At 43.6% G+C, this 25,750-nt stretch overlaps 1 protein-coding gene across 5 annotated transcripts in view; it reads right to left on the reverse strand.

Annotated features, from left to right (window-relative positions):
- The window catches only part of DENND1A (DENN domain containing 1A), a 489,670-nt gene that overhangs the window by 195,969 nt on the left and 267,951 nt on the right, over window positions 1-25,750 (reverse strand). For all 5 annotated transcript variants that reach the window (XM_040631857.1, XM_040631858.1, XM_040631855.1 and 2 more), the window contains 2 exons: window positions 22,755-22,855; window positions 6,177-6,222 (listed from right to left, as the gene is read on the reverse strand). In XM_040631857.1, the coding sequence (XP_040487791.1) occupies window positions 6,177-6,222; window positions 22,755-22,855 (147 nt within the window). The remainder of the gene's footprint in view (window positions 1-6,176; window positions 6,223-22,754; window positions 22,856-25,750) is intronic.

A 25,750-nucleotide genomic window follows, 5' to 3' on the forward strand; every position in this document is an offset into this window, starting at 1 on the left:
CTTTCTATGCCGAGGGAAAAGTGAAAAGAAAAAACGAGTTAAAATTGTGCCAACTCATTTGACAGAAATTCAGGTTCTTTGAGATGCAAAGGAAAAAGGGTTATTTTTCTTTTCTGTAAATAAGTAAATCCTGTGATTTTGTGTGAAAACCCGCCAGTTACACCAGGAGCCCCACTGCAGACACAAATGCTGCCTCTGGCTCCCACAGACCAAAAGGAGTCTGACTGGGTCCCTGGATGTGGTGGCCAGTGCTGCGCCAAGCACCTGGTGCATCTGCAAAACCAGGCTCCAAGGAGCTCCCGACGAGCCTCCCCAGGTAAAGGTCGGTGCGAAAGAGAAAGGGATGCTGTGAACTTGGCCGCTCGCCCTCGTGTACCTAACACATGCCTCTTGACATTGCAGTGCTGGGAGAGGTGGCGAGGGGCCTGTGAGTCTGGTTTCTGGGTCTCGCTCCCCCTGTTCTTACCACCTGAACTATCACTTAGTACACAATTTAAATTTATATTCCTCAACTGGGCTGCAGAAAGAATATCTAATTCATAAAAAGTACTTGGAAACAGGGAGGAAAAGACAAAATCTAGTAAAAGCGGTGCTTAAACCCTTGAAGAAAGTCATCACCACAAACACCTCTGCCACGGCACGGTAGCAAGGCAGCCATTCAGAAGCTTGGGCTTGGGATGCTAACACATCTGAATTATATATATATGGTCGTGGTGTGTAATTTACTTAAGAATTACCTTGATCTTTATAAATATCAATTTACTTTATTAACATGGTTAAGCAGTTTCCAAGCATTTTATATGCAAGGACTGTGTTTCTAATGGCCCAGAAGGAGAAGGCCTAACCATGTCCCTCCCCTATTTACACACTTCAATGGCTCTCCATTGCCCTATAAAGTTCAAACTCTTTAACAAGGCTTACAAGGCCCTGGATGGCCTGGCCCTTGCCTGCCTACCTCAGCTCTCCTCTCTCCCTTCAGCTCTGTGCTCCTGTCAGATACTGAACTACTCATACTTTCTGGAAAACTCCATAGTGTTCATTTTAAGTCTTTGTTGATGCCGTTCCCGGTTTCCCTGGTTTCAGTTTAGGTGGTCCCTTCCTCTCAGAAGCACAGCCCTCAAGGCTAGATGTGGTGTCTGCCCTACCAGACCCATGGCATCCCAAATTCACTGCAATTACTTTCCATTTGTCTGCATCTGCTCCAGACAAAACCGTGTAAAGGCAAGGATTATGTGACATTCGCCATTTCATACAGAACTCCTCACATGATGCAGTGCCTGGGTACGCAGAAGGCTCTCGAAACACTCTTGTAGAAGGGGATGTAGACTGCATGCTTACCACAGGCCAGGCCCTGGGACATGCTGGACACATACAGGACTCCCTTATTTAATCCTTACCACAATCCTAAAAGATGGGTACTAACCCCTATTACAGATGAAGAAAGTAAGATACAGAGAGACAAAGTGTCATGCCTGCAATTCCTACAGCAGGGGAGTGGTCCAGCAAGGGACTGACAGTGCATTCAAATTCTACAGAAGTGCTGCTCTTGTCCCTGACATAGTCTCTCTAGCACTGCAAACCAGGAGGCAACAGGGCGAGCACAAACCAGTTTTGTTGACACTTTCCTTCCCCAGGTGATGAGGATGAGGAGCCTGGTAACTTAAGTGTCTCTGAAAGAGAATTCAAAGCCATCAACTTAACAATGTAAATGGCTTTAAGGGTATTGAGGAAATAAAAACAGCAATGGTTGTTGATCTCTGTTGAACTCTGTGTGCCAGGCACTGTGCGAGGCACCCAATTAGCATTATCTTACTGGATCCTCCACCAGTCCTCTGAGGGAGATACTGCCATTGCCCTCACTTGATACATAAGATGACAGAGGTTAAGAGGTCAATTACCGTTCCCAAGATGGCATAAGCAGGAAGTAGGGGAGCCAGCATCCAGAGCCCACATTCTAACCATTATACTTCACTGCCTCCGTGTACTGCTGGAGCAGCATCTACAGGCTAACCTGAGCCTCTGTCTGGAACTGCGCCAGGGCTATCGCCTTTCCTTCCTCCTTCCTGAGCATTCTGCCACCAGGAACAATACATACATGATATCCTGCATTCATCCCTCATGTCGCTCTGTGGCCCAGGCACAAAGCATTGTTTGTGAGGCTTGGAAAGGAAAGTCTTCATTTATCAAATAGGAGAAGCACCATCGACCAGATGTGACCTGGCACCTGCTGCCAGACATGGCACAGAAGAGGGGCAGCAGGAACGTCTCCTGAACTGAACTGAGGTTGAGAGAATGAAAGGAAACAGCCACTGTGTAATCTGGCCACGTTTCGGTACTTCCTAGCTGCCAGCTAACAAGATCATTCTCTCCAAGAAGAAACTAGGTCTATGCCAATAGCCTTGGCTATCCTGCTAACTTACCACTAGCCTCAAATTAATGTTTGCTTAAATGAGAGAAAGAATATAAAAAGGCAGAAGGAGGGGTAATCACGATCAACTATAAACTTGTCACTTTAGAAGGAAGGCAGACTCTTTAAGGAGACGAGGTTACCATTTAACACACAGCAAGGGCACCCTGGTAGAGGAGAAGACCAGAATGAGGTCTTTCCCCAAAATAACCTTTTTTCAAATGAGAACACTAGGTTATAATTTATATTTCCTTTTGTGCAACAAATTTGAGTGTCATAAAAATGGTTAAAAAGTCTTCCTATGGTAGCTTTTTCTAAACTTTTATGAACATCTGCCACATTCATTTGAAGTTTAAAAAATTCTGGCACATATGCAAAGGCATAATAAGGTGCCTATAGCTTTCAAGAAAAAATAACAAGACAGTCAAAAATAAGCCTTTTGCTGAATTGCCAGTAAGAAAACTAGTGTGCGAGAGGGGATGGGCCTTCCCGAGCCCCTTCCTTAAAGAGCTTTCCTTTGGCCCCAGGTATAGGAGCTCCTCCCCAAGCATTACAGCCCATAGTTCCTGGAAGAAATCTCAGGAAACCATTTCTCTGCCTCGAAGGGTATAATAGAACCAGATAAACCCAATCAAAAGGAATGACGAGAGCACATGGAGGCTGAGCTGAAATTCACTCGAGGAGACAGACTTAATTCCGTGATTGGGTAGTTTGTGGCTGCCCAACACACCCAGGAAACATGACTTTGTCTGGAAAGCGGCTTAGCTGGCCTCAAGAACGGGGCGACGACTATTTCTGTTTTTCTTTTAGTGCTGACCACACTGGAGCTCAATATGGCAAACCTCTCCCCAACTTCAAACAGGTCTAAGATTTATCTTGCCTGGTGCTTCCTGAACCTTCTCACTTAAAACCCTTCAGAGGCTGAGGAGAGTAGACTTGCACCCATTCACCTAAATGCAACTGTCTCGGATTTTAGCTCCAAAATTTAGGTATATTTTGCACTGAATGTTTTACTACCAAAGACCTTTTCAAAAATTCCTTATAATCATATAAAAAGTAAAAAAAAAAAAATTACTCTATCTTTAAGTAAAATTATAGTGCTGGGTTCCCTGGAAACAGTGATGCCTACTGGAGGCCCTAAATGTGTTACGAATTCCAGTGTACCAATCCTTTGGAAGGATTTTCAATCCTTCTTTTCAGAAAGCACCTGTTCGGCGTCCTGCTAGGTGCTGAGAACACCCACGAATGAAGCACAATGTTTGTTCTCTAAGAACTCATACTCCTAGAGGTGACAGAGAGGACAGAGAAGCAGACAACTATCATCCAGAGCAAGAGGGACAGGAAGTGAAAGATGACAACCGGGGGACTTCTGGGAAGAGCTAGAGAAGGGCAGGCTTAGCCGCGGTGGGCAGTAGGTGTGTTTAGAAATCACTGAGAGCGCAGGATAGTGAGAGGACACGAGGCGTGACAGCAGTGGAGACCGAGCAGAACATGGTGAGGGCAGAGAGAGGTGGGCCGCAGAGGTATGGGACCAAGCAGAAGGTACTCCACCAAACGTCGGGACTATGCCATGAATTTTATCTCCATCTTATCCCTCCACAGGCTGGCAAAGGTTTATTAGAGCACAGAGGCCTTCATTTTGCTTATCAAATGAATGAGTAAGGCTTCACAAGAATCCAAGAGAGCAAAGAAAAAGGTCAATGAAGGCAGTGAGGAAGGAACAGGGTGAAAGATGGGTCAGAGATGTGGTGACTACTTAGAGAGAAAGAATGAGGAAGAGGAGCACTCAGCTTTTTTTTTTCGGTGCCTTTGCAGGCAGTGGTGCCACTCACAGGGATCCGGAACACGGGAAGGCTGTGTGTGTGTGTGTGTGTGTGTGTGTGTGTGTGTGTGTAGATAATGCATTGTTTGGGGAAGTCTGAGTTGGAGCCATCTGTAGTACATTAGGTGACAGTCAACTGGCACTTGAAACTTTGCATCTGAAGTTCACAGAAAGGGACGCCAGTGTTAGAATCACAGCCGAGAGTCACTGCCATTACCGTGGTAGCTGAAGCAAAAGGCCTTACGCGAGATGACTAGAGGGCATGTGGAGAAGAAAAGCGAGCTGAGACTAGAAACGTGGACAATGCTGAAGGTAAAGGCACATGAAAAGGAGTCTGAAAAAGCCTGTGCTGGAACAGTCTGGAAGGCAGGAGGAGGGGCAGGAAAGAGCTGTGGACTCTGACAGACCAAATGGTCTTTAGATTCGTGTTTCAAACTCTGCAACAACTGGCATGAAAGGTCGATGAGAAAGGATTCACTTTTAATTTCTCACACAGGAGCTTTGAATACACCCCTAAACTTGACAAACAAAGGTAAAACACAGAAGAAATCTCTTCAATCTGATCTAAATACACCATCCAAGATAGTCCATAAACTGTGTACTGTATGTGCTCAGGGCTGGGTGATGACAAGGAGGAACTGTTAACAGAATGTAGGAGCCACATGGCCGTCCTGTCAAATTAGAAATTTGAGCAGATTTCTGTGGTCTATTTTGATCAAGATTCTCAATGTCAAACAAACAGGTTTTTCGATAACCAACTTGTTTCATTTTCGTAAGCACAATAGCACAGTGTGCAACAGTTAGTGAAGAAGCAGGTGGTCCTCGTCGACGTGAAGTGAAGGGAACAGAAGAAGAGAAGTAGCACTTCCTTTAAGACATGCAAAGCATCATCACAGACGGACATGGCTCTAGATTTTCCCTCTGAGAGCGTATCTCCTGTGCAAAACAGGCAAGCCCCCCACCTCCCACCCCGTTTTGCTCTAGTACAAATTTAAGCTCTCTCTTGAGGAGGGAAAAGCTTAAGGTTCATGTCTACGAACCAATGGCACTTACAAAAGCACAGAAAAGTCCTTTAAAAGAACTGCTATCTAATTGGTACAGCCACGCAGAAAGCAATCTGGCATCAGATTCAGAGCTTTGACCAAGCATTTCTACTTTGGGGGTTCTGTGCTAAGGAAATAAGTCAAAACGCAGAGAAAGCCATATGCATAAAGATGTTCACTGAAATGCTATTTATGATGGTGAAGAATGATAAACAACCTAAGTGCCCAACAATAATAGGAAAATGGTTAAGTTGTGGTATATCCAAACACTGGAATGACAGGCAACAAATTAAAAATTATTATTACTGAGAGTGGATTAAAAACATGTAGAAATCCCATGCCATAATGTTAAGTGAAACAGACGTAAAATTATATACACACACACATCAGTTATGCACATTCATACAAAACATATATTCATAGAATATAGACTAGGAGGAAGAATAATGAAATGCTAACAGTAGTTCAATCTGGAATAATGGTACTGGGGATAATTTTAACTTTCTTCTTTATACTTCCTTATACCACATTCTCTACAACGAAAAACGTAATACTGTTATAGTGATTTAGAATAAATATCATTTTGAAAAGCAAGCAAGTTCCCTTCCCTCGTTCAAACCCTTGAAGAACCCCTTCCTCCTGCCTCTTTGAACCTCACTCCCTCACCCATGAAAATTGACAATCTCCAAGCAAAGTGGAAAAACACTGGAAACCAGAGCCCAGTGGAAAGGGTCTCCGCTGAATGCTCAGCTCTGTGCACCTGGGAGGGGGCTGTGCGTGAAGTGTTGCTTCGACATGCTCCCATGTGCAGAGCTGTGAATCCAGAGACTGTGTCTTTTCCACTGCCACAGAGCAAAACAAAGCCGCAAGTAGAGAGATCTGGGGAGGAAAGGCGCCAACTTACCTCCATTAAACTTAAATGGATTCCTATGAGGTAGGGCATGGGAGCACTGTGAAGAGAAACAGAGACACACAGCTGCTTTAATGTCTGTTGCTTCCGACAGAAAATTACAGATGGTTCACTATTTGGAGAAAAACTGTTTTAATAAACGTATGCACAGTTACATTTCCTTTCACAACAAAAATCCTAATGTGACATTTTGTTCCCAAGCCTAGAAACTTCTGAAGAATTTCAAAATGTGGGCAGCATGAGAAGCAGCTTGGGTGGAGGGAAGAGCACCGACCTTGGCGTTAATCCCTCAGTAGCAGCTCTGTGACTACACAGCCTCAGTTGCCTTATCTTTAAAATGGGATACTGGAATCAAACTGGCAGCTCGTGATCAGAACGAGAGAGAACACACATCAAGTGATTAGTATAGTTTCTGGCACAAATGGAAACTATTATCGCCACAATTACAACAGAAAAAGCAGTTAACAAGGTTGAGTGGAAGGCATGATGTGTTTCAGCGAAGAATGATTTTTCTTTTTATTTGCTGTTTCCTTCTGCCATCCAGAGATGTGATCTAACCATCCATTCTGACTGACCTAAGCACACGGGGAACTTTGAGCAAGCTTTCCCCCGCCAACCGCACACATGCCATCCAATGACACCACAATTCACAAAGCCCCTTTCAACTGCTTCATTCACAGGGAGGAATTGGTTCCCTAAGTCAGTGACTGAGCAGGAGCAGAGAACCCAACTCCAAAGCTCTTAAAACCTGGGCATTATGGACTGATTTCCTTTGGTTTCAGGGGAGGGGAAGGGAGAGAGAGAGAGAGAGAGCGCGCGCACGCGCAAACGTGTTTACACAAATTATCATTTATGATGCTACTTACCAATAATAAATGGGCTAAGCATTATACGGGGAACTTCAAATTCATCTTTCCTAATCCACACAACAATGGCACAAGGCAGGCATTATCCCCATTTTACAGAGGAGAGAATAGCCCCACAGAGCTTAAGTCCCTTCTCTAATGCCATAAAACAAAGGAAACAACCAACCTGGGAGGACTCTGGGGTTTCTTCTTCTGGGCCACGCTGACTTCATAACACTGAACCTAAAATCCCTGGGCCCACCTCCCATCAGTGTGTTTCTTGGGGACGGTAGGACAGAGAGGTCAAGAAGCAGGAGGAAGAGATCGAATGGGCAGCTTTTCCCCATGTCTCTCCAATATGTAACACATCCTATGAAAGGTGCAAGAGTATTTTGTGAGCCTAGAGCAGAGATACCTGGCTCTGATCAAGGTGACCAGGCACCTTTCCTCTGGGGCAGCCAGGAGACTGCGAGTGGATCTACAAAGGTGGCTTTTCTTGGGAACAGGGTTGGGGAAACCAGAGAGGTAAGAAGGGAGAACGCAGAGATGTGCTTTCACTTGAATACTAAGGAGTTTAGGCTTTATCCTGAAAGCACTGGATAGGGAATGAAGGTTTTTTAAACATCAGATGTGCATTTTAAAATTGCTCAAACATTTAAAAATAAGAGAGGGCACAATTCCCTCATCACCATTCAACAAATAAAATTCTTCAAGCAAAAATCCTTCCCCAGAATATAAAATGTCCTCCTTACTACAGAGCTCAGCAGTGATATATCTTGGGAGCCTGTAAAACACACTTGAATATTAGCAGCACAGTTTGGGAACTATTCTTCTAGAAGACTTTTGTATTTGATAATAGCCAAAGAAAGAATTATACACACAACTGCAGTGAAAGTGGAGTTGTCTTGTCTTTGCTTTCTTCTTCTTCCTCTCTCCCTTTTTAAAAAAGGTATCTGCTGTGCACATTCAGCTTCTCTTCGCTTCTAGGGGCAAGGAAATGCCCTCTGATATTTTTTTTGCTTAAACTGTAAACCATTAGTTTAGCTGCCAGCTACACGAATGCGCAAACTTCCCAGTGTGCTGGGCTCTTCTGTCCAAGCTTTTTCCAGTGTACACTGAAATGAATGTGTTTCTAATTAAGTAGCTTCAGGAACACGACAGCTTCAATGTCAAAAATACAAAGTCTGAACCCTGGCAGGAAGTCTTAAGACTGCAAATGTCTCATCTAGTGGAACCTTGCCTAATGTAATGAAAGGAAGCAGGAAGAGTGCAGAATTCCAGAAAAATGGCCACTTATTAATTTGTCCAGAAGCACAGCCTAACACATCGAAGGGAGAAAAACTCCAATCCATAATATTTAACCAAATCTTATCAACTTTTCCAGCTCCTACGTTTAATCATGCAAATGACAAAGGGCGCTATGTTTTAATTAGAATTTCAGAACTGAAATTCCAGCAAATGAGTTAATGTACAGAAAAAGACCATTCAAACAACTGTGAGAAAAAGGTGAAAATAAATACTGCAAAAGTCTCTGTATAACTAAAGGCTCTTACCTGAAAAAGAAATGTTTTCTAGAATTTTAAATATGTAGGTTTTAATGCCATGCCTTTTGTCCTGCAATAAAAATCAATGATACTCTGAAAAGAGAGGAAAAGGAGTCTTGCAGAAGTGACTACAGATGCAAAATGGGACAAAGTGGGCCTCACCCTTCAGGTATCATTAGGTAGGCATTTTTTTAAAGCCCAATAATTTCCCAAAGAGTAATTATGGCCTATCACAGAAGTGCAATTTCGTAGCCAAGTATTGTTAGGGCTGCAACAGCTCTGTATTTAGAAAATATTGAAAGCACATTTACTCTGAAATCACAGCAGCTCCATGTTTTGTATAAATGCAAATTTAGACAAATACCTTTTACACTGTCATCATTTGCTTACAAAGCCTCAAATACCTCCCTGAATTGACTGCATTTTTGCTCTGCAAAGACACTAATTACAAATTCCAAGTGGGGAGAGGAAAATGGGGGAAAAAAGGAAACCCAGAGTCTCCTTTACATCTCAATGTAGCAAATATGTAACTGGGTAATTCTAGGTGTGTTCTGAAAATTTCTATTCTCAGTAAACCTCAATAGTTATTGCAGCTACTGACTTGTTTCCTCTGGAAACCTCTTTTCTTTGGCTCTTTGTTGTAAAGAGAAATTTGCAGGAGGGGGGATCACATCACCTTAACGCTACTTTTATTTTCACACTTTTCTCATCCAATATTGGCCCACGTTAACAAACATATTTGTATCTTTGAAATTAGATACTGCATACATATTTTACTGTTTGTTCATTGGCCACATTAGCATCTCTCATATTAGACTACAATTTTTGTGATTAAAGACTGTGCAATATTCCAGCAGGTATGGATGTGCCTTAATTTATTGCACCCTATTTCCAGAGTTAGACATTAAGTTGCTTCTAACTTTTCACTGTAAGTCATGCAATAATGAAAATGAACAACTTCATGGGCATGAATTCCCAATCATGGAATTACTAAATCAAGAGGGCTGGGTTGTTGTTCTTTTGGGTTTTTCTTTCCTTTCCTTTCCTTTCCTTTCCTTTCCTTTCTTCCTCCCTCCCTCCCTCCCTCCCTCCCTTCCTCCCTCCCTTCTACATCTTTAGTTATTTTTTGGCAAGGTGCTTTCTAAAAGGGCAGGACCTGTCCCACTGGAAATCTTTCAGGACTGTTGCAAGGGTTGGAGATAACCCACGAAGTGCCTGTTACAGGAACAGCACACGGTAGGCTCAGTAACTCACCATGTCCAGATGAGTTCCCTCCAAGGCCCTGACATGGCTGGTCCCACTGGACGCATTCTCTTAGCACCCAAAGGATGGTTTCTTATTCCTGCCCTGGTTCGGAAGGACACCTGGCAAAGCCCTGGTGAGGATAGTCGAGACTCCATTATGAGTGTGAGGGGCTTGCTATGCACCGTCCGCCACGTGGGCCGCTGACACCAAGCACACTTTTGTCACTGTTCTACTCGCTGAGTTCAGTAGGTTGCTTAACACTTTCTTTGGAAGGCAACTTTACTCTTGGTTTTATATACCACCAAGAATGTAAAGTCCACAAGTAAACTGTAATTTGTTACTTCCTCACCACTTAGAATGACAAAATTTAAAAACCACTTATCACTCTTGAGCATACCTTAAAAGGAAAATACAGCAAAATACGTTTGTTTAAACTATTCCTAAAACACTCCTTCAACATTCGGAGTTCGACCACTCTGCATCATTTTGTGATTCAGTCATCAATGTGCGTATTTTTCCAAGGGTATCTCAGTAACAAGACATAATCCAACTTCCTCTAGACGCTACTGTCCTTTATTAGGTCCCCCAAAGAACCTGTTTGTTGCTTCTCAAGTACACAGCAACGCAAATATCTGTTTAACTAATAGCAAACGAACACCATGCTTCTCTGCTCTGGGGGCCTTTCAGCATTCACAGTGACTTTACATTTCAATGCTGATTCCCAGTGAGCTTTTGGAGACATTTTAAATGGCAATTGGACACAACACGTGTGGCACCAATAGTGCACATAATTAAAGCGGTGGTCATATTAACAGCTATGACCAAGTTCATATATAGGCGGGCCACGACAACTGTGTCACAACTGCCCTGTGGCCGACAGCAACTATGGGATGCCACTGTGCATCTCTGAGGAGCAGAATAGAGCATATCCCTATTAGGCCCTTGTTCTCGGGGAATTATTGCACTATCTGACTTCATCAGTTATATTCTGGAAGAGTAAAAACTGTTCTTCCTTCCTTCCTCCCTGTGAAGGAAAGAGGGTCTGTTGCTGTTGTCAAGGTAGTGACAACATAATGACCTTTACCTGAAAGGTATGTTTAATTTGAATCCTATTAAGGGGAAAGAAGCATTATAATATTTATCGAGCTACTATAACCCAGCTGCTTTTATACGTTATTTACACATAATTTTCAAGACAACTCTGCAAGGTAGGGCTATTATCCACATTTTCAGACTAGGAAACAGGCTCAGAAAGGTGAAGTAACTTGCCCAAGGTCACACAGCTAGTAAATAGGGACGCTGTAATTCAAACCCAGGGCTGTCAGAAGGCTGTGCCCATGGCACACGCTCGGTACTTAAGCCAAAAGACATGCTGGTACACCAAGGGGGCTACTCACCCACTCCTCCTACGAACTCAGGCCCGCGACGTAGAGAACTTTCTTACAGGTAAGTTCTACACACGAGCTCATTCCCCTCATGAATGTGGCTCCCGCAGACTTATTAATGGTCTTGCAGCCCCGTTCATTATTACTGCACATTCACAATTTGTTTAATTCCTTTCCCCAGACAACTAGAGCCCTCTTAATTATGTTCCCCTGAGGTGAGTGGCTACTAATTGGAAAAGAGTCAGGTGAAATAAAAGAACACAGGCTGCTCAAATACATAAAACACAGCTTCCCAGGACAAAGGGGGAGGAGCGGGGGAGGACCTGCGGAGAGGTGGGAGGGCCCCCACCCCCAGGTGAGCAACACCTCTTTGACCCCAGAAAGGAATTAGCTAAGAGCTGCCCAGGGACTTGGAAGGTCCACTGTGTTGCTTTTCTTTCCCCCATAAAAATGCACAGTCAGCATTACAGTTCACACATTGCAGGACCCACTCCACCTCTCAGAGGCACACACCTCCTTAATCACATATCCCGACTGGCAAAGGGGAGCCCCTAAGTTTCCTCAGTTCACTACTTTTAAAGGAAAGGAAACTCTGAAAGAAGTCTTCTTCATTTGAGCTTTTCTTTCTTTTTTTGGGAAAAGAAACAAAAGTATAAACACAGCTTGTCCTACACTTTCAGATTCTGCTCTGAAATAAGGAGGCTTGGCATGGGTAGAGGTTAAAGGACAGGAGGTGGGAGAAAGAGCACCAACAAAGACCTCACAGCACATCTTGTCAGAAAGCACTCATAATCATGGTTCTGGTCTCACCGAGGGTGACCAGATGGGTGGCGTACAGGCCAATATCCTGGCTGCTGTGCACAGGGAGTCGGTCCCAGCAGCCACTGTCTACTGCACACCGGACAAGGGACAGCCCTGGGCTAAGGGCTCAACAGGCATTTTCTCAGTGGACCCTCACGACAACAGCAAGAGGTAGGCACTATTGCTACCAGCACTGTACAGATGAAGAAATGAAGGTCATGCAGGTCATACAACTCGTCAATGGCAGAACAGACTAGAACCCAAGTCCATTCTGCTGAGCCAAAACGAGCAGACTGTTTCCCAGAAGCCCAGCTGGCAGAAGGAGGAGGGAAAAGAGATGAGGTCGTCCCTAATCTGCTTTCTGAGGGCCGGCCAGCAGCTGTGCCAAGTCACAGGCCCCGTCACATCATGTCCAAGCACCCAGCTCCCCGCCTCCCCTCGCCATAGGAATCCTCTTGTCCTAAATTTGTCTCTGAGCCCTTCCTCAGACAGTGTCCCTGGGCCCCAACCCCTCCTCCTTCAAGTCCTATTGAATCTCTGTTGCCCATCCGAGCACCACTTCTCACGGAACCCCAGTGGTTGTGAACACTTCCCTTTTTAGAGGCTTTTGTGTGGGTTGCCCATTTGGCATAAAGCACATGTTCATTTGCACGGTTATTCTAGATTGTCAGTCACAGGAGAACTGAAGGGTTTCCTGTTTGCAGAGTCTACCACGTGCCGAGCACGGAAGAACAGCGACAGCGGAGCTGCTACACAGAGTGTGCACCAGACACCAAGGGCCATGCAGCAGGCTTTAGCCACCTTATCTCATTTAATCCCCAAATAATCCTATTTATACCATCCATTTTATAGATTAAAAAAAGGATTCCCAGAAACCTGCCCATGGTCACAGTTAATGGTGATTCGAGCTCAAATCCTTCTACTTCAAAGTCTCTTATACTACTCTTGCTTAATATTCTCTTAACCATTATGTTAACTTAAGAAAAAAAAAAACCCAGTTATTTGACAACTGTAACTGAAAAAGAAAACAGCAAGTTGATACTTCATAGAAAACTGTTTGCCTTACTAGCTTAAATGAACTGGTATTTTTTTGTTCTAAATAAGATTTAAAGCAATTTAATACAGCAATAAAAGCAGGAAAAGAAATAGGGGCAAAGGGAAAAAAACGCAAGCCGGGGTGAATTGGTGCCCCGGTTGTGTGCTGTGAGGTTTTTTTGCACACCTTCTGGGAGGGCCACAAATTTGGCTCTGAGCGCTCCAGCTGCCAACACCCAAAGAGGGAAACAGGATTATAACAGGCTTCATGGTGTCCATAGAGAAAAATCAACTATTCAGGAGCCTGAATTTGAAAAAGGCAACTGGGGAGGGGAATGAGAAAACGAACATCTTATGGTATATTTATTATGTGCTCCGTGTCTTCCATATGCTGGTGGGGCAACCAGCAAATATGACTGTGTGTCAGGCAACACGTTGGGCTGGGGATAGAGGACAGAGAAAACAATTCCGGTCCCTGCCTGTTCGGAGCTTACAGCTAACAGCAGACGCGAAATAAGCGTCTTAGTGTATGTGTGTGAACAGAAGCAAAGGAAACATACAAGGTGCTGTGGGGCGGACCTGAGGTGACCTCATTCCATCGTGGCAGCAGTCTTGAAAGGCCGAGCTCCATAATTTACAGAGGCATCTATGGCTCAAACAGGTTAAGTGACTCGACAAAGGTCACAGCTGGTGAGAGGCAGAAAATACGGCTTGAAAAGCAGAAGGGGTACAAATGCCGTGAGTTACTTACAATTTTCTTAGGGGAAAAGGTATTTAACTTTGCGCCTGGTTTCTACCCAGCCCTCCCTGATTTATGAGCAATAGCCTGGGATGAGGACCCATAAGAGGACAAGAGCAATTCTAGTTGGGGGAGGAGGCATAGATCGCCCAGCTTCCATGTGTGCCGTCGAGAGCCAGCATATAGAGCTCGCAACTGTGGGCCAGTGGGAAGTACACGGGGTCGGGCACTGGAGATGGTTTGCTAATGCAACACATGTCTATCACTACAGCTGAAGTGTGAAGGGGGGGGGGGACAGGGGACAGTGCCCTTCTCAGTGTGGGCCCTGTGGCTTCCTGGGGTAACCCTGGATCTTGGGGGGAGATGCCTTCCAGAGCCCCAAGCCCCCAAACCCAACCTAAATGAACACATGAGCTACAAAGATAAGGCCTGGATGAAAACCTGGAAAGGTCAACATCAAAGCCTTAAGTGGTCCGCCCTTTTGTGCCTCCTCAGTCTACCGGAAGGAGACATACTTGGAAAACATCAGGAAGGGCTCCGTGGCTAAGACCACTGTAGCAGGAGAAGTTAATCACAGAGAAAAGGTCAGGAGACAGGGCTCTCTATTGCCCCAGAGAGTTCAATGAGAACCATAACGGCCAAAGCCAGCTGCAAAGGGAAGTCTCGAATTGTGAGCCACGAGCCGCCCAGGAGACTCTCACAGAAATGCAGGAATGAATAAGGGGTAAAAGAAATGAGGAGAGGGAGAGAGAGAAAAAAAAGAGATTTATGGATAAATCAAAAGAAAGTAAACCCCTGCAAATGTAAAAATGTCAAAAGAGGGAAGGAGTTCTTTTGTTTTTCTAGGACTAAGATATGTCACATGCCAAGTGCAGAGCATCTAATTACTTCTTAGCCTAGCCTCTCAGTCTTTCAAATGTTTAAGGGTAAGAACAAACCCATTTTGTTGCTAGATCGCTCTGAGCCTAGCGCTGTGCTGGTGGCTTCATGAACTCTCCCTTGGCCCAACAACTGAGAGGCAGGGATGCTTATCCCAAAAGTCCTACCATGTGGCGAGGCCCGTCAACTGCATGATGGCACTACATGGTCTGTGGCTCCTGCTCTATGGGTGACGAGGAGCGCATCTAGAATGTTTTTGCCATAGAGACCACCATACTGTGCTGGAGAAATTCCATGGTTTTCTAAGTATTGGGTCCAACAGGCTCCAGGTCAGGGAGGAATGAGGAATTACATACTGAATGTATCTCAAGAAATGGAAAGCCAGGCCAAGGCTTGGTTGTGTAAGCAGAGGTCAGGGCCAGCTATACCCCACGCAGGCTGGTCAGAGACGAGACAAGGGAGGCGAGCTGCGCTGCCCCTTGCTCCGTCAGACAGCAGGACTGGGCCTGGCAAGGAGGGACCTGCAGGGCAGGTTCCGATGCTCAGATGTAGATGCAGCAGGAGAGGAGGTGGTGGGCCCACAGGGTGGGTAAGCTGCCGCCAGGAGAGCCCCCAAAGGGCGGGTCGGTGAGCCGACAACCACCATCCCCAACCGGGGAAGGGCCATTCCCGTGGCAGAGGGGCACTGTGTCTTCTCTAACCCTGCAAGTCTCTGCACCACTGTGGGCATGCGATGGTGAGGCTGGACGACAGCTGTCTCGCTGCACACCTAGCATCTGTGCCATCAGGGGCACCTTGGAGGGACCAACCACCTACACGGGCTACTCATTTTCACAGAACATTTGCTTTCTGCTATATATGCTTTTGGAAGGTTAAAAAATGTCTATTTTTAAATAAGGATGAATTATCTTACTAACAATAAAGATTGTATTAAAAATCTAATGGATCTGGAATTAGTGGTGATGGTTGCACAACCTGGTGAATATACAAAAAACCCACAGAATTGTACACTTTTAAAAAGGTCGTTAAGTGTTGCAATATATGAATTACATTTGAATAAAAAAAATGGAGAACTGGAACCTATAGAATGTACAGTATCAATATAGATTCCTATAGACTCTACAGCACAGATAATGCAAAGAGCTCCCAGTCTCTTCTCTCTGCCATTTTTCCACCAGGAAGACAGTTTAGTCATAAATTGTCCAAAACTTCCTTCAAAGGCTCTTGGCATTCTCAGTCTTGGGTGCTGCTGAAGGAAATGGAGGGCATTTAAATGTAGTGACTGTCAACACCAAACAAGTTTTTAGATTGCCAGGCTTTTCATGGAAAACATATTTTTAGCTACACTCTTCTGGATGAGGAAACGGGAGGCTGGGAGAGGTGATGTGATTCACCCAAAGACATGTATTCAGTGAGACCAGAGCCAGGATTTGGACCCGGAACTTAACTCGTCTACTACTCAGCTTCTTTGTTTAAACCTCAGGGTCATGTTTAGCCAAATCTTATTGAGGGATTTACCTGGAAATCTAGAATTTCCCTTTGTTCAACCAACATACATCATACACTTCCTGCCTATCAGGCCCACTGCAGACCCAACTTCCCTCTTTTTTCTGTTGGAAACTGAAATCCTGGTCCTTATCCTCTCCTACTGCTCCCAAAGGAGCTCCTGTCGCTGTGGTTCCACCCCGAGCATTGGACCTGGTCCCTTGCTGCTTCTTAGCTGAAAAAAAACTGTCCTCCTACTCTCGCTTGGACACCTGAATTCTCTTGTGAAGGAGTGTTTTATCAGTTCCAGAACCATCTATAAATAAGCTCCTACCTTCCTGTGCCCAATGCCAGGGATATAGGAGGCACTCATAAATACTTGCTACAAAATGGAAATGACAGCTTTTGCTCACTTGGAATCCAATCTTTAACAACACCTACATAGCCCAGACTTCAGTATATACAGGAGAATTTTAGCCACACCCGTCTACCTAATCTACTTCCATTTTACCTGGGTGTTGTGTATTTCAACTGGATTTTGCTGGGTCATTTATATATATTTGCATTAACAGACTATAAACACATATATATGTAGTTATTAATTATAAAAATAGCACCTACTATTTATGGAACACCTGTTTTGTGTCAGTAGTAATTACTATTCATGTCTGACAGAAGAGAAAGGAGGCTCAGAGAGGTTCATTGACCTCAAAGCTAGTAAATGGGGAAGCCAGAACCAAAGCCAGGTTTTTCTGTTTCCACCACACCACACTTCATTGATTTCTATTTCTGTCACTAAGAATATCAACAATCTCACTAATTTTAGCATCAACTGTTTCCCTATGCAAAATCTCATGGCATCGATGAAAAGACAGATTGGACTGGACCCAGCTCCAGTCATCCAGAAGTCACTTCATAGCTGTGTTCAGACTGATGCCCCTTCACCACATGATCAGGCACATTTCAGCCTGCTTGCTAAAAATTCTCCATGGAATACATGATGCAGCATGTGGGGACTGATTCAGAACCCAACAGGCAGCATGGATAAAGAATCTAGAACTAGTATCTCTCACACAGAATCTGAGCATGTCCACTCTGGTGGAAGAATGGTTTCCAGAGTCAGGAGATACAATGCATTTTACAAAGACACCTGCAAAATTCAAACCTTAATTGTTCACACAGGATATAATTTTTGGTTCAACCATGTCCTCAAGAGCACCAGGAGTTAGCTACTGACTCGGCTCTTGATCTGGCTGGCCTCTGGGGGACAACATGAACTTGCCCTGATCTGCTCTGGAAAATATTTTGTCACAAAGGCATGTTAACAAGTGTCCAGAATAACCCAAATATACAATTCAATTTGGGAGCTGACTTGTAGTCCTTATTTAGGACTACTTCTGTGAAAGAGTAAGGCTGAAAAAGGAATTTACATGGGAAATACCATATGGTTTCTGCTGGGACCTTTTATTAGCAACATTTAATTATCATAGTGCCCGGTACATAGTAAGTGCTCTACAAATATTTTCTGAATGAAAAACATAAGACTATAATTAGCAAGTCACCAAGAAGCCTACATGAAAAATTTTTTCACAAAATCTTGGTGATGGGTACAACTTATTCTCTAAAACTCTGGAGGACATTAGTAAGGAAAGCTGTAATATCCGATGGCCTTACATTTCAAGTGCAGGCTCTACCATTTCTTAGCTGTGTGACAGTGGTTTAAGTCACTAAACCTCCCTGAGCTTCGATTTCCTAATCCATACAACGGAGCTAATTATGAATTATTATTTATGGCTTGATTTGAAGATCTGCAATAATGTTTATAAAGAGTGTGACACACACACTACTCAATAGATGGTGATTATTACAATGAAGGGAAATGCAGCAAGTTAATCCCTTTGTCCCAGAAATAGGAAGGCCCTCCCAACACTGGCCAAGGTCAGGGCTGCCGTCAGCCAAGGTAGGGAACATTCTCATTTTCACTTTCAAAGTCAAGAAAATGGTACATATCTAAAGTAGAAAGGAACCAGCAACACATGTTTTTAAATATTCATAAGGGCTGGAAATGTCTTACTCCTTTCGTTTTCTCTGCCATCTGCTTTTGTTTCTTTTCTTTTCATTCTTATGCCACAGCTGCAAATGAAAACAACCATACAATAACTCAAGTTAAATAAAAAAAAAAATCAAAATAAAAACAATCTGAGGGGTAAAAAGAAAAGATGAATTATAAAGTTTTCCCCTGAGCTCACAGAGCAGCAGAAGTAAGAATGCTTGATGTGAATTAAACCTTCTGGAAACCAAAATCCATGTCCCATGTTTATAATAACCATGATAAGAGCAACCACCATTTCCTACATGGCCCCTCTGTGCTACCTGATGACCAGTATCTCTAATTCTAAAGCCACTCTTCAAAGTAGGTAAATTAAACCCACTTTACAGAAAAAGATACTGCAAGGCAAAGAGACAAAATAGATTTTTAATGGTGACACAGCTAATAAGAGGTGAAATTGAGATTTGAATCCAGGTCTGTCTGAATCCAAAGCCGAGGCACTTTCTCTACCACTCTCTCCAAAAATGGGAAGGGATTTGAAAATTTTAATTTGGGAAATATTTAAGGCAGACCATTTGTACTAAACTGATTTATTCAGATAATTAAAATCTGTGATTATACCTCTAATTAAAGTTAACTCAGATAATTGGTTGCTGTATTTGTGAATGTGCAATTAGAGTCTTCCACATAATTGTGGGGTTTTCGGCATCATACTTTCCATTTATTCACCGCATCCCAGAGCTTTGCTCTACTGGCCTCTGTTCTACCCAAGGCTGCATTATAGCTCTTGGCGTCTCTGGGCCCAAGGACCATGACTTGTGATACCAACAGCAGGATCTGGACTCAGCCCCATTTAACATGTCTTTGTCCAGAAGTCAATGAACACCTCATCTTCAAGTGCAATGTAAAAAGCTCTCACAGCCTACACTGTTGTCCTGAAAACCCCTAGCAGCATGTACCTGAAGAAAAACTGGCAGCAGTGGTCCTCATGTGTTAATTACACTTTCGAAGTCTATTATGCATAGAAAGGGCACCTGCTGGCAGTGAAAATGACTAGAATCTGCCCTTCCTGTGCAGTGAGTAAATTGAGAGTTCATTTCTACAGGAGATAATAGTTTTCAGATTCCATTTCGTGTATCCCCTGCATGGGGACGTACTTAACATTTAAATCATCTGCAGAGGAACAAACCTCCTTCAAATTTACATGTTTCAAGCTCCTAGCACTTTACTTAAAATGCTAGTTATCCCTGCTGGCTCTTACCACCAAGGATTAAACTCAACAGTGGTGAAAGTCACCGAGCACAATAGAATAAAGTTATTAGCATTGACTCAAATTTCATGACATTTGTAGTTTCTGACCAAAGCAGCTGGTAGCAGGCTAAAGGTGATCAAATCAAGCCTTGAATGGAAGATCTGTTTTTTCTCTTGGGGCCTTTTATTACCACATTCTTAATATCTTGTAGTTAATAAACAGATACCAATCCCTGCTGGCCTGTAATCATCCTTTGGTCAAATGTCAAAAAAGTTCTTTCGTGAAAACAAGAGACCAGGAGAGGGACTGCTATCATATACCCAGGAACCTCCAAGACGGAGCCTAATCACAAAACCCACTCAGGCTCTGAAAAATACAAGTCTTAGCTCTGATTTTTTTGGAGTGGAAGTTGGGGTTGACAAGGGCTTAGTAGCCTTCATTGTCAAGTCTTCCCTTCTAAGTCTACCTGCCAGCATCATCACTCTCAGCCAAGCTGGTGACACAGTTCACAAGAGGGCTGGCATTAGAAAGGAAGTTAGAAAGAGGATCTTGGATCACCTTCCACAGGAAAGAGCAACACAGCCAATAAATCCTTTAAGCAAACAAGAAAGGAGGGCTGCAAAGAACAACTGGCTAGAAGAAATACTGATTTTTTTTTAAAGTGAAACTTTTCAAGTATAGAAACCATACCTTTTCATTGTAGAAACAGAATAACACAACACAAAACAAAAATCACACCGAGTTCCTCTCCCTCCTCCCCATCACAAATCCCTGCTGACATCGTGGTGTGTTTCCTCTTAGATCTCTGCCTGTGTGTGTGTCTACATATATACATACAGATACATCTACATATGTATACACACATCTTCACACACATTTTTGTGTTTCATAGACACATGAAATGTTTGTTTTTGTAAAAACGGAATCATACAGTACATGGCATCTATACTGGAACAAGTTACTAAACCTCTTGGGGCCTTGGTTTCCCAAGCTGTGAAATGGAGCTAATAATACCCGCCTCGCAGGGTTGCTAGAAGAATTAAGTGAGATCACAGACTGGGGCATAGGAGATGTTCAACACTGGCAGCTACTGTTACCACTGTAACTGACAAAGACTTTTTCTCTGCACAGTTCTAGGAATGTAAGCTGCTAGTTCTAAGCCGGCTTTTTAGCAATTTAGCAACCAAAGCTTTCGAAATAATAGTAAAATAAAGTTGTACTATTTGGGAGGCAGAGGAAATACAATGCCTCTGCCAGGTCCTACCAATACCTGCACACAGAAGCCCATTTGTGCTGCCATCTGAAGCTCAGCATCAAGACACATAGGTGAGTCTCCTCCAGGGAGAACTCTTTCCTCTTACAGCACATGTCTGGGGTGATCTCTGTGGGGGGATCAGAGACATGTGTGCAGGGAAGGGACCTGTGTCAGTGTGTGTGTGTGTGTGTGTGTGTGTGTATGTGTGTGTGAGTATGGGGGCCACGTGTCTGGGTGGCAGTAGGTGCCTATGAGAGTCTTCTACATTGGGGGGGTGGTGGCAGAAGGCTTCCATGTGCTAAGGGGACTGTGTGAGTCTATCTTAGGAACATTATGCCCCCTTTCTACATTTTCCATCTATTCCTCTCACTATCCTACTCCACCTTTGTCCTCTTTCCCCCTCTCATTCCCCTATATCTTTCTTCCTGTCTGAATGTCAGTGTCCTCTTCCGCCCAGCCCCCCAGTCTTTCATTCAAACAACAAACACTACTGGATAGCAAACATGGTCCTCTCCTTTGAGACACATGGCAGTATGGAAAAAACCAAGACAGTTGGTTTAGGACCTCAAAAGGAAGCAACAAGTCTAAGCAGAGAAACAGTCCCTTAATTTCATAAGAAGTGGGAGAAAGGCACAGATAAAAACAGCTACCTTGATAAGAAAGATATATAACTGAGAGAGAAATGAGCCGATTCACCTAGTGCTATGCACTGGAGAGGGCCACTGATGGCCCTGTGCTACATCTTGGTTGTACACATGGCTTCTTGGGATGAGAGTGAGCCCAACACATTCAAATTAGAAGTCCTGTAGAATACTCCCAGGACAATCTGGCTACTTCAGTGAACCCTTTCAGTGACAGGACTGCAAAATGGGCTGGAAGAACCCAGCAAAAATTATGACTGACCTGATGGTATATGTCCTAAAATCATCTGTTTTTAAGTGATGGGGCTGTGACCCCTCAATGGGTCACTTTCTCCTGAAGCTCTTAATTTCTGGCAGGCAGTACCTTTTCCTACATACATACAGTGCTCCCTTATCAACGTCTGCTGACTTGAGCTGTCTGGAGACAATGTCTTTATTTATTTATTTAAAAGATTTTATTTATTTATTTGACAGAGATAGAGACAGCCAGCGAGAGAGGGAACACAAGCAGGGGGAGTGGGAGAGGAAGAAGCAGGCTCATAGTGGAGGAGCCTGATGTGGGGCTCGATCCCATACCGCCGGGATCACGCCCTGAGCTGAAGGCAGACGCTTAACCGCTGTGCCACCCAGGCGCCCCAGGAGACAATGTCTTTAATCACATTATGCTGGAGAAAGAAATTATTCAGAAGGAAAAGAGATCCAAATCTGTTACACAGTCTTTCTCGGTAATCTGTCGAGGGCAGACAGTGACAATATATCTGCGGAAACGTTTACTGAGCCCCCACCATTAGCCAGCTTTTCTACATTGTGTCCCTTCATCTGCTGGATCATTTATCTTTATATATTACATATGGAATAACTTCATTTTACAGATGAGGAAACAAAGTCTTAAGCCAAGTGACTTGCCCAAGATGGTAGAGCTGACTGACTCTAAAGCCTCCCCTCCTTCCACTAAAACACATTTCCCTGAACAGTCAAACTCCCATCAAAAAACTGCAGAGGGTTTTGAAGTCTGGCTTGTGCACCCAAACCACAGCTGCAAATGAGTCCCACAGAACGTGCCAGGGTATGGCTGAAACTTGAAGACCCTGGGGACCCCAACTGTTCCTCTCACCAGTCTCCAATCCATCTTGGGGGAAAAAGAAAAAAAAAATATCACACCACTACTTGGTGCTTTGGTCTCTCCAAATGAGAAATGGGGAAAGACCCACTGCCTTGAACTCGGAAGAACGCCACGGCACAGCTGAAAGCTGTTTGGAAACAAAAGGGCCAAGCTATCACCTGGCCTAAAATTCACATCGTTTTGAAGTTCGTAATTTTAGTTTAGTCACCAGCGGCATTACAAGTGACAGCCCTAACATCCCGGTCAGGTGCTGGAGGAGGAAAAGCAGGGGACGGGGTGAGCAGCGGCCTTACCAGCAGTAGTCCAGGAGATGCGGAGGCAGGACGGGGATGTACACGTGCTGCCAGAACATGGGGTACAGCATGGCGGCGGACCCGTGGATGCAGGCAGTCAGCTGCAACACAAGCACATCAGAGCCTCAGAGCTAAGAAATCCGCGTGAGGAGACGCTGTCGCTGGAGGTGAGCGATGCAATTCAATGCCTACTTCTCGACATACTTAAAATTGTAAGTTAACTCAACCACTTGAATTCAAATGTAGTGAGAGCTTGCTTTTCATAAGATATCTTCCTCCCCACCCTGATTATGAAGCTAACGCATAACGACAGTAACAATTTTAGAAAATGGAAAAAGGGGCAAAAGAAAATAAAAGTCTTTCACCATCTGCAAATAACTTGGGGTATTACAAACAAAGCACTTTTACTCCCCATTCTAATAAAATTAGGGTTCCTGTAAACACAGTGCTCAGTTGCCTTCTTTTAAAGTTTATGTTTATGCTTGCATTTTCTCACATCCTTAAATATTCCTAGAAAACATATCTTTTAATGACACTCAATGAATTTCCCACACTATAACCACTTTCCTGCCATTACGTTATATAATCAGATCATGTCAATAATTTTTTCACATGGTTCCTAGATGTAAGATTCAGAGACACTAACTATAGTTTAAATATAATAAATGTATTAATATAATAAATAAAGGATGGAGGCTCTTTACACTCCTGCAAGCCATGCATTAGAATGTCCTCTCCATACCTCACCAGTGCTAAGAAAGGTAGTCAAGTTAGCAGCTTTGAAAGTGTATCTATCTGGATTTTATTTTTATTCCTCTGATCATATCTAAGGCTTAATGTCTTGTCATATTTCTTGGTTATATTTCATAGGTAAAAGGTCTGTTCATGGGGTGCCTGGGTGGCACAGTGGTTAAGCGTCTGCCTTCGGCTCAGGGCGTGATCCCGGCGTTATGGGATCGAGCCCCACATCAGGCTCTTCCGCTATGAGCCTGCTTCTTCCTCTCCCACTCCCCCTGCTTGTGTTCCCTCTCTCGCTGGCTGTCTCTATCTCTGTCGAATACATAAATAAAATCTTAAAAAAAAAAAAAAAGGTCTGTTCATATTCTTAGTCACTAATAAGTATTAGTATTTTTTAAAAGTGATTTATAAGTGAACACTGGATATACAAAGGATACTAATGCCTTATAATGTTTCTGAAAATAATTTATCCTTCTATAATTTACTTTGAATTTGGCGGGGGTGGGGGAGAAGGTTTAAATAATTTCACAGACAAATTTTTTCCTTCATGATGGTTTCTACTGCTGTTGTACTACGAAAGTCCTCCCAAATTCTTCCCCAGCATTTAACTCTTTAATCCATCTGGAATTAATTTAGGTTTAAGGACAGAGGTGAGAATTTATTTTTTCCACATAGTTAATCAATTGCCCCAGCACTGTTTATTGACTAATCCTTCCTCTCCCTCTTCTTTTGACCTGACGCTATTTCATATTTCTTCTTTTTCTTAAGAGCTAGACACACCATATCAGGATTTGATATAATTAAAAAATTAGGGACAGAGATATAATGGAATAAAATTGCTACAAAATTCAATATAGTGAAAGAAGGGAAAAAACCCAACACCTTTGGAGATATGGCTATGAAGTGACAAAAGCCAACAACACATGTTTCTTTCTGCCTTTTTTCTTTAATGTTTCTTTGGTTTCTGGGAAGCCTGTTCCCATGAGGACTTTGCTTCTTTTGGAAGCTGTTAACTGGCCTTTGCTGACAGAAGGACATTTACGTGGCGAAAGAGTGACGTGCCAAGGCCCAGTTAAAAGAATCCCAGAGGTTAGTGTAACATGAACAGCTTTAAATTGGATATTCTGCTGATGTTTCCCAGTTGTGAGGGCTGTGTATTAAATCCACCGCTGCTACTTTCTTCCCCCTCCTGCTCCCTCCAGACCCTGTTCTTTAAATCAGGTACATGTCATGAACAGGAGCTGATCCAGCAAGCTCACAAGAGTTGTTCCCAGCTACTCTGCCAAGGCCTGTAGGTTTAACCCATCCCTTCTCAACCCATTTCAGTAGGAGTCCATATAAAGAAGGCTGTCATATTTTACATGACTCATCTCTTCAGGGTTAGAAGACATGAAAAAATCTTTGCTGGTGTTGAACGAGGAGAAAATGAACAAACTTCACTCCAACTGCACCCTGAAGTCAGGCTGGAGGGTTACCCTGGCTTTGGGCCCCAGTTCCTCCTGCCCATCCTTTAACCAGCTGCCAAAGGACTCAGACTAAAGTGCAGGTCCAGTCATGTCACATCCTCCTCAGAAGGCTTTGGGGGCACGTCTGGGGCAGGCGTGTCTCCACCAGCTTCCGGTCTACCTGTAGAGCAGCTTCTCCAGCCACAGTCTCGACTGCCTTCTCCAAGTTTCTCCTTTGAATAAATCATTTCAGACTTAGGAGTAGCTATGTACTGCTTTCCCAGAACTGTGCCCCTCACAAACACCTCCTCCTCTGGGTCTCTGTGAAAGCACTACTTTCCTCGCATGGCTCTTCTGGCCATAAGCCCCCATTATTAATGGGACTATACCTGTCTGCACGTTTGTCCTCTCAGTGGGAAGTACAGAAAGACCCTGCCTCTCTTCCTTTCCATGTTCTCAGTGGCACAGCGTCTATGTAAGTGCGAGTCAAGGCAATGTTTCCTCCATAAATAGAAAACAATTCCTACTTAAAATATATTCACAATATAAAGACAGTTAGTGGCCTGGCTTTTAACTATTGGACCAACATTTTCCTGAATCTCACAGAGTGGGGTATATGACTCAAATTCCAAAACAGAAATGGCAAGCTTAGACACACAAATATGCCACTTTCGGGAAATCGTGTCAATGGATTCATTCATTCATTCATTCTTTTAATAATATGCTTACTCTACAACTCTACAACACATCAAATAAATAAGTAAAAGCACTTTAAAATCTCTAAGGTGCTGTACAAATATAAGACGTTCTCAT

This window comes from Ursus maritimus, unplaced genomic scaffold (genome assembly GCF_017311325.1).
Source record: "Ursus maritimus isolate PB19 unplaced genomic scaffold, ASM1731132v1 scaffold_17, whole genome shotgun sequence".
Taxonomy (NCBI): Eukaryota; Metazoa; Chordata; class Mammalia; order Carnivora; family Ursidae; genus Ursus; species Ursus maritimus.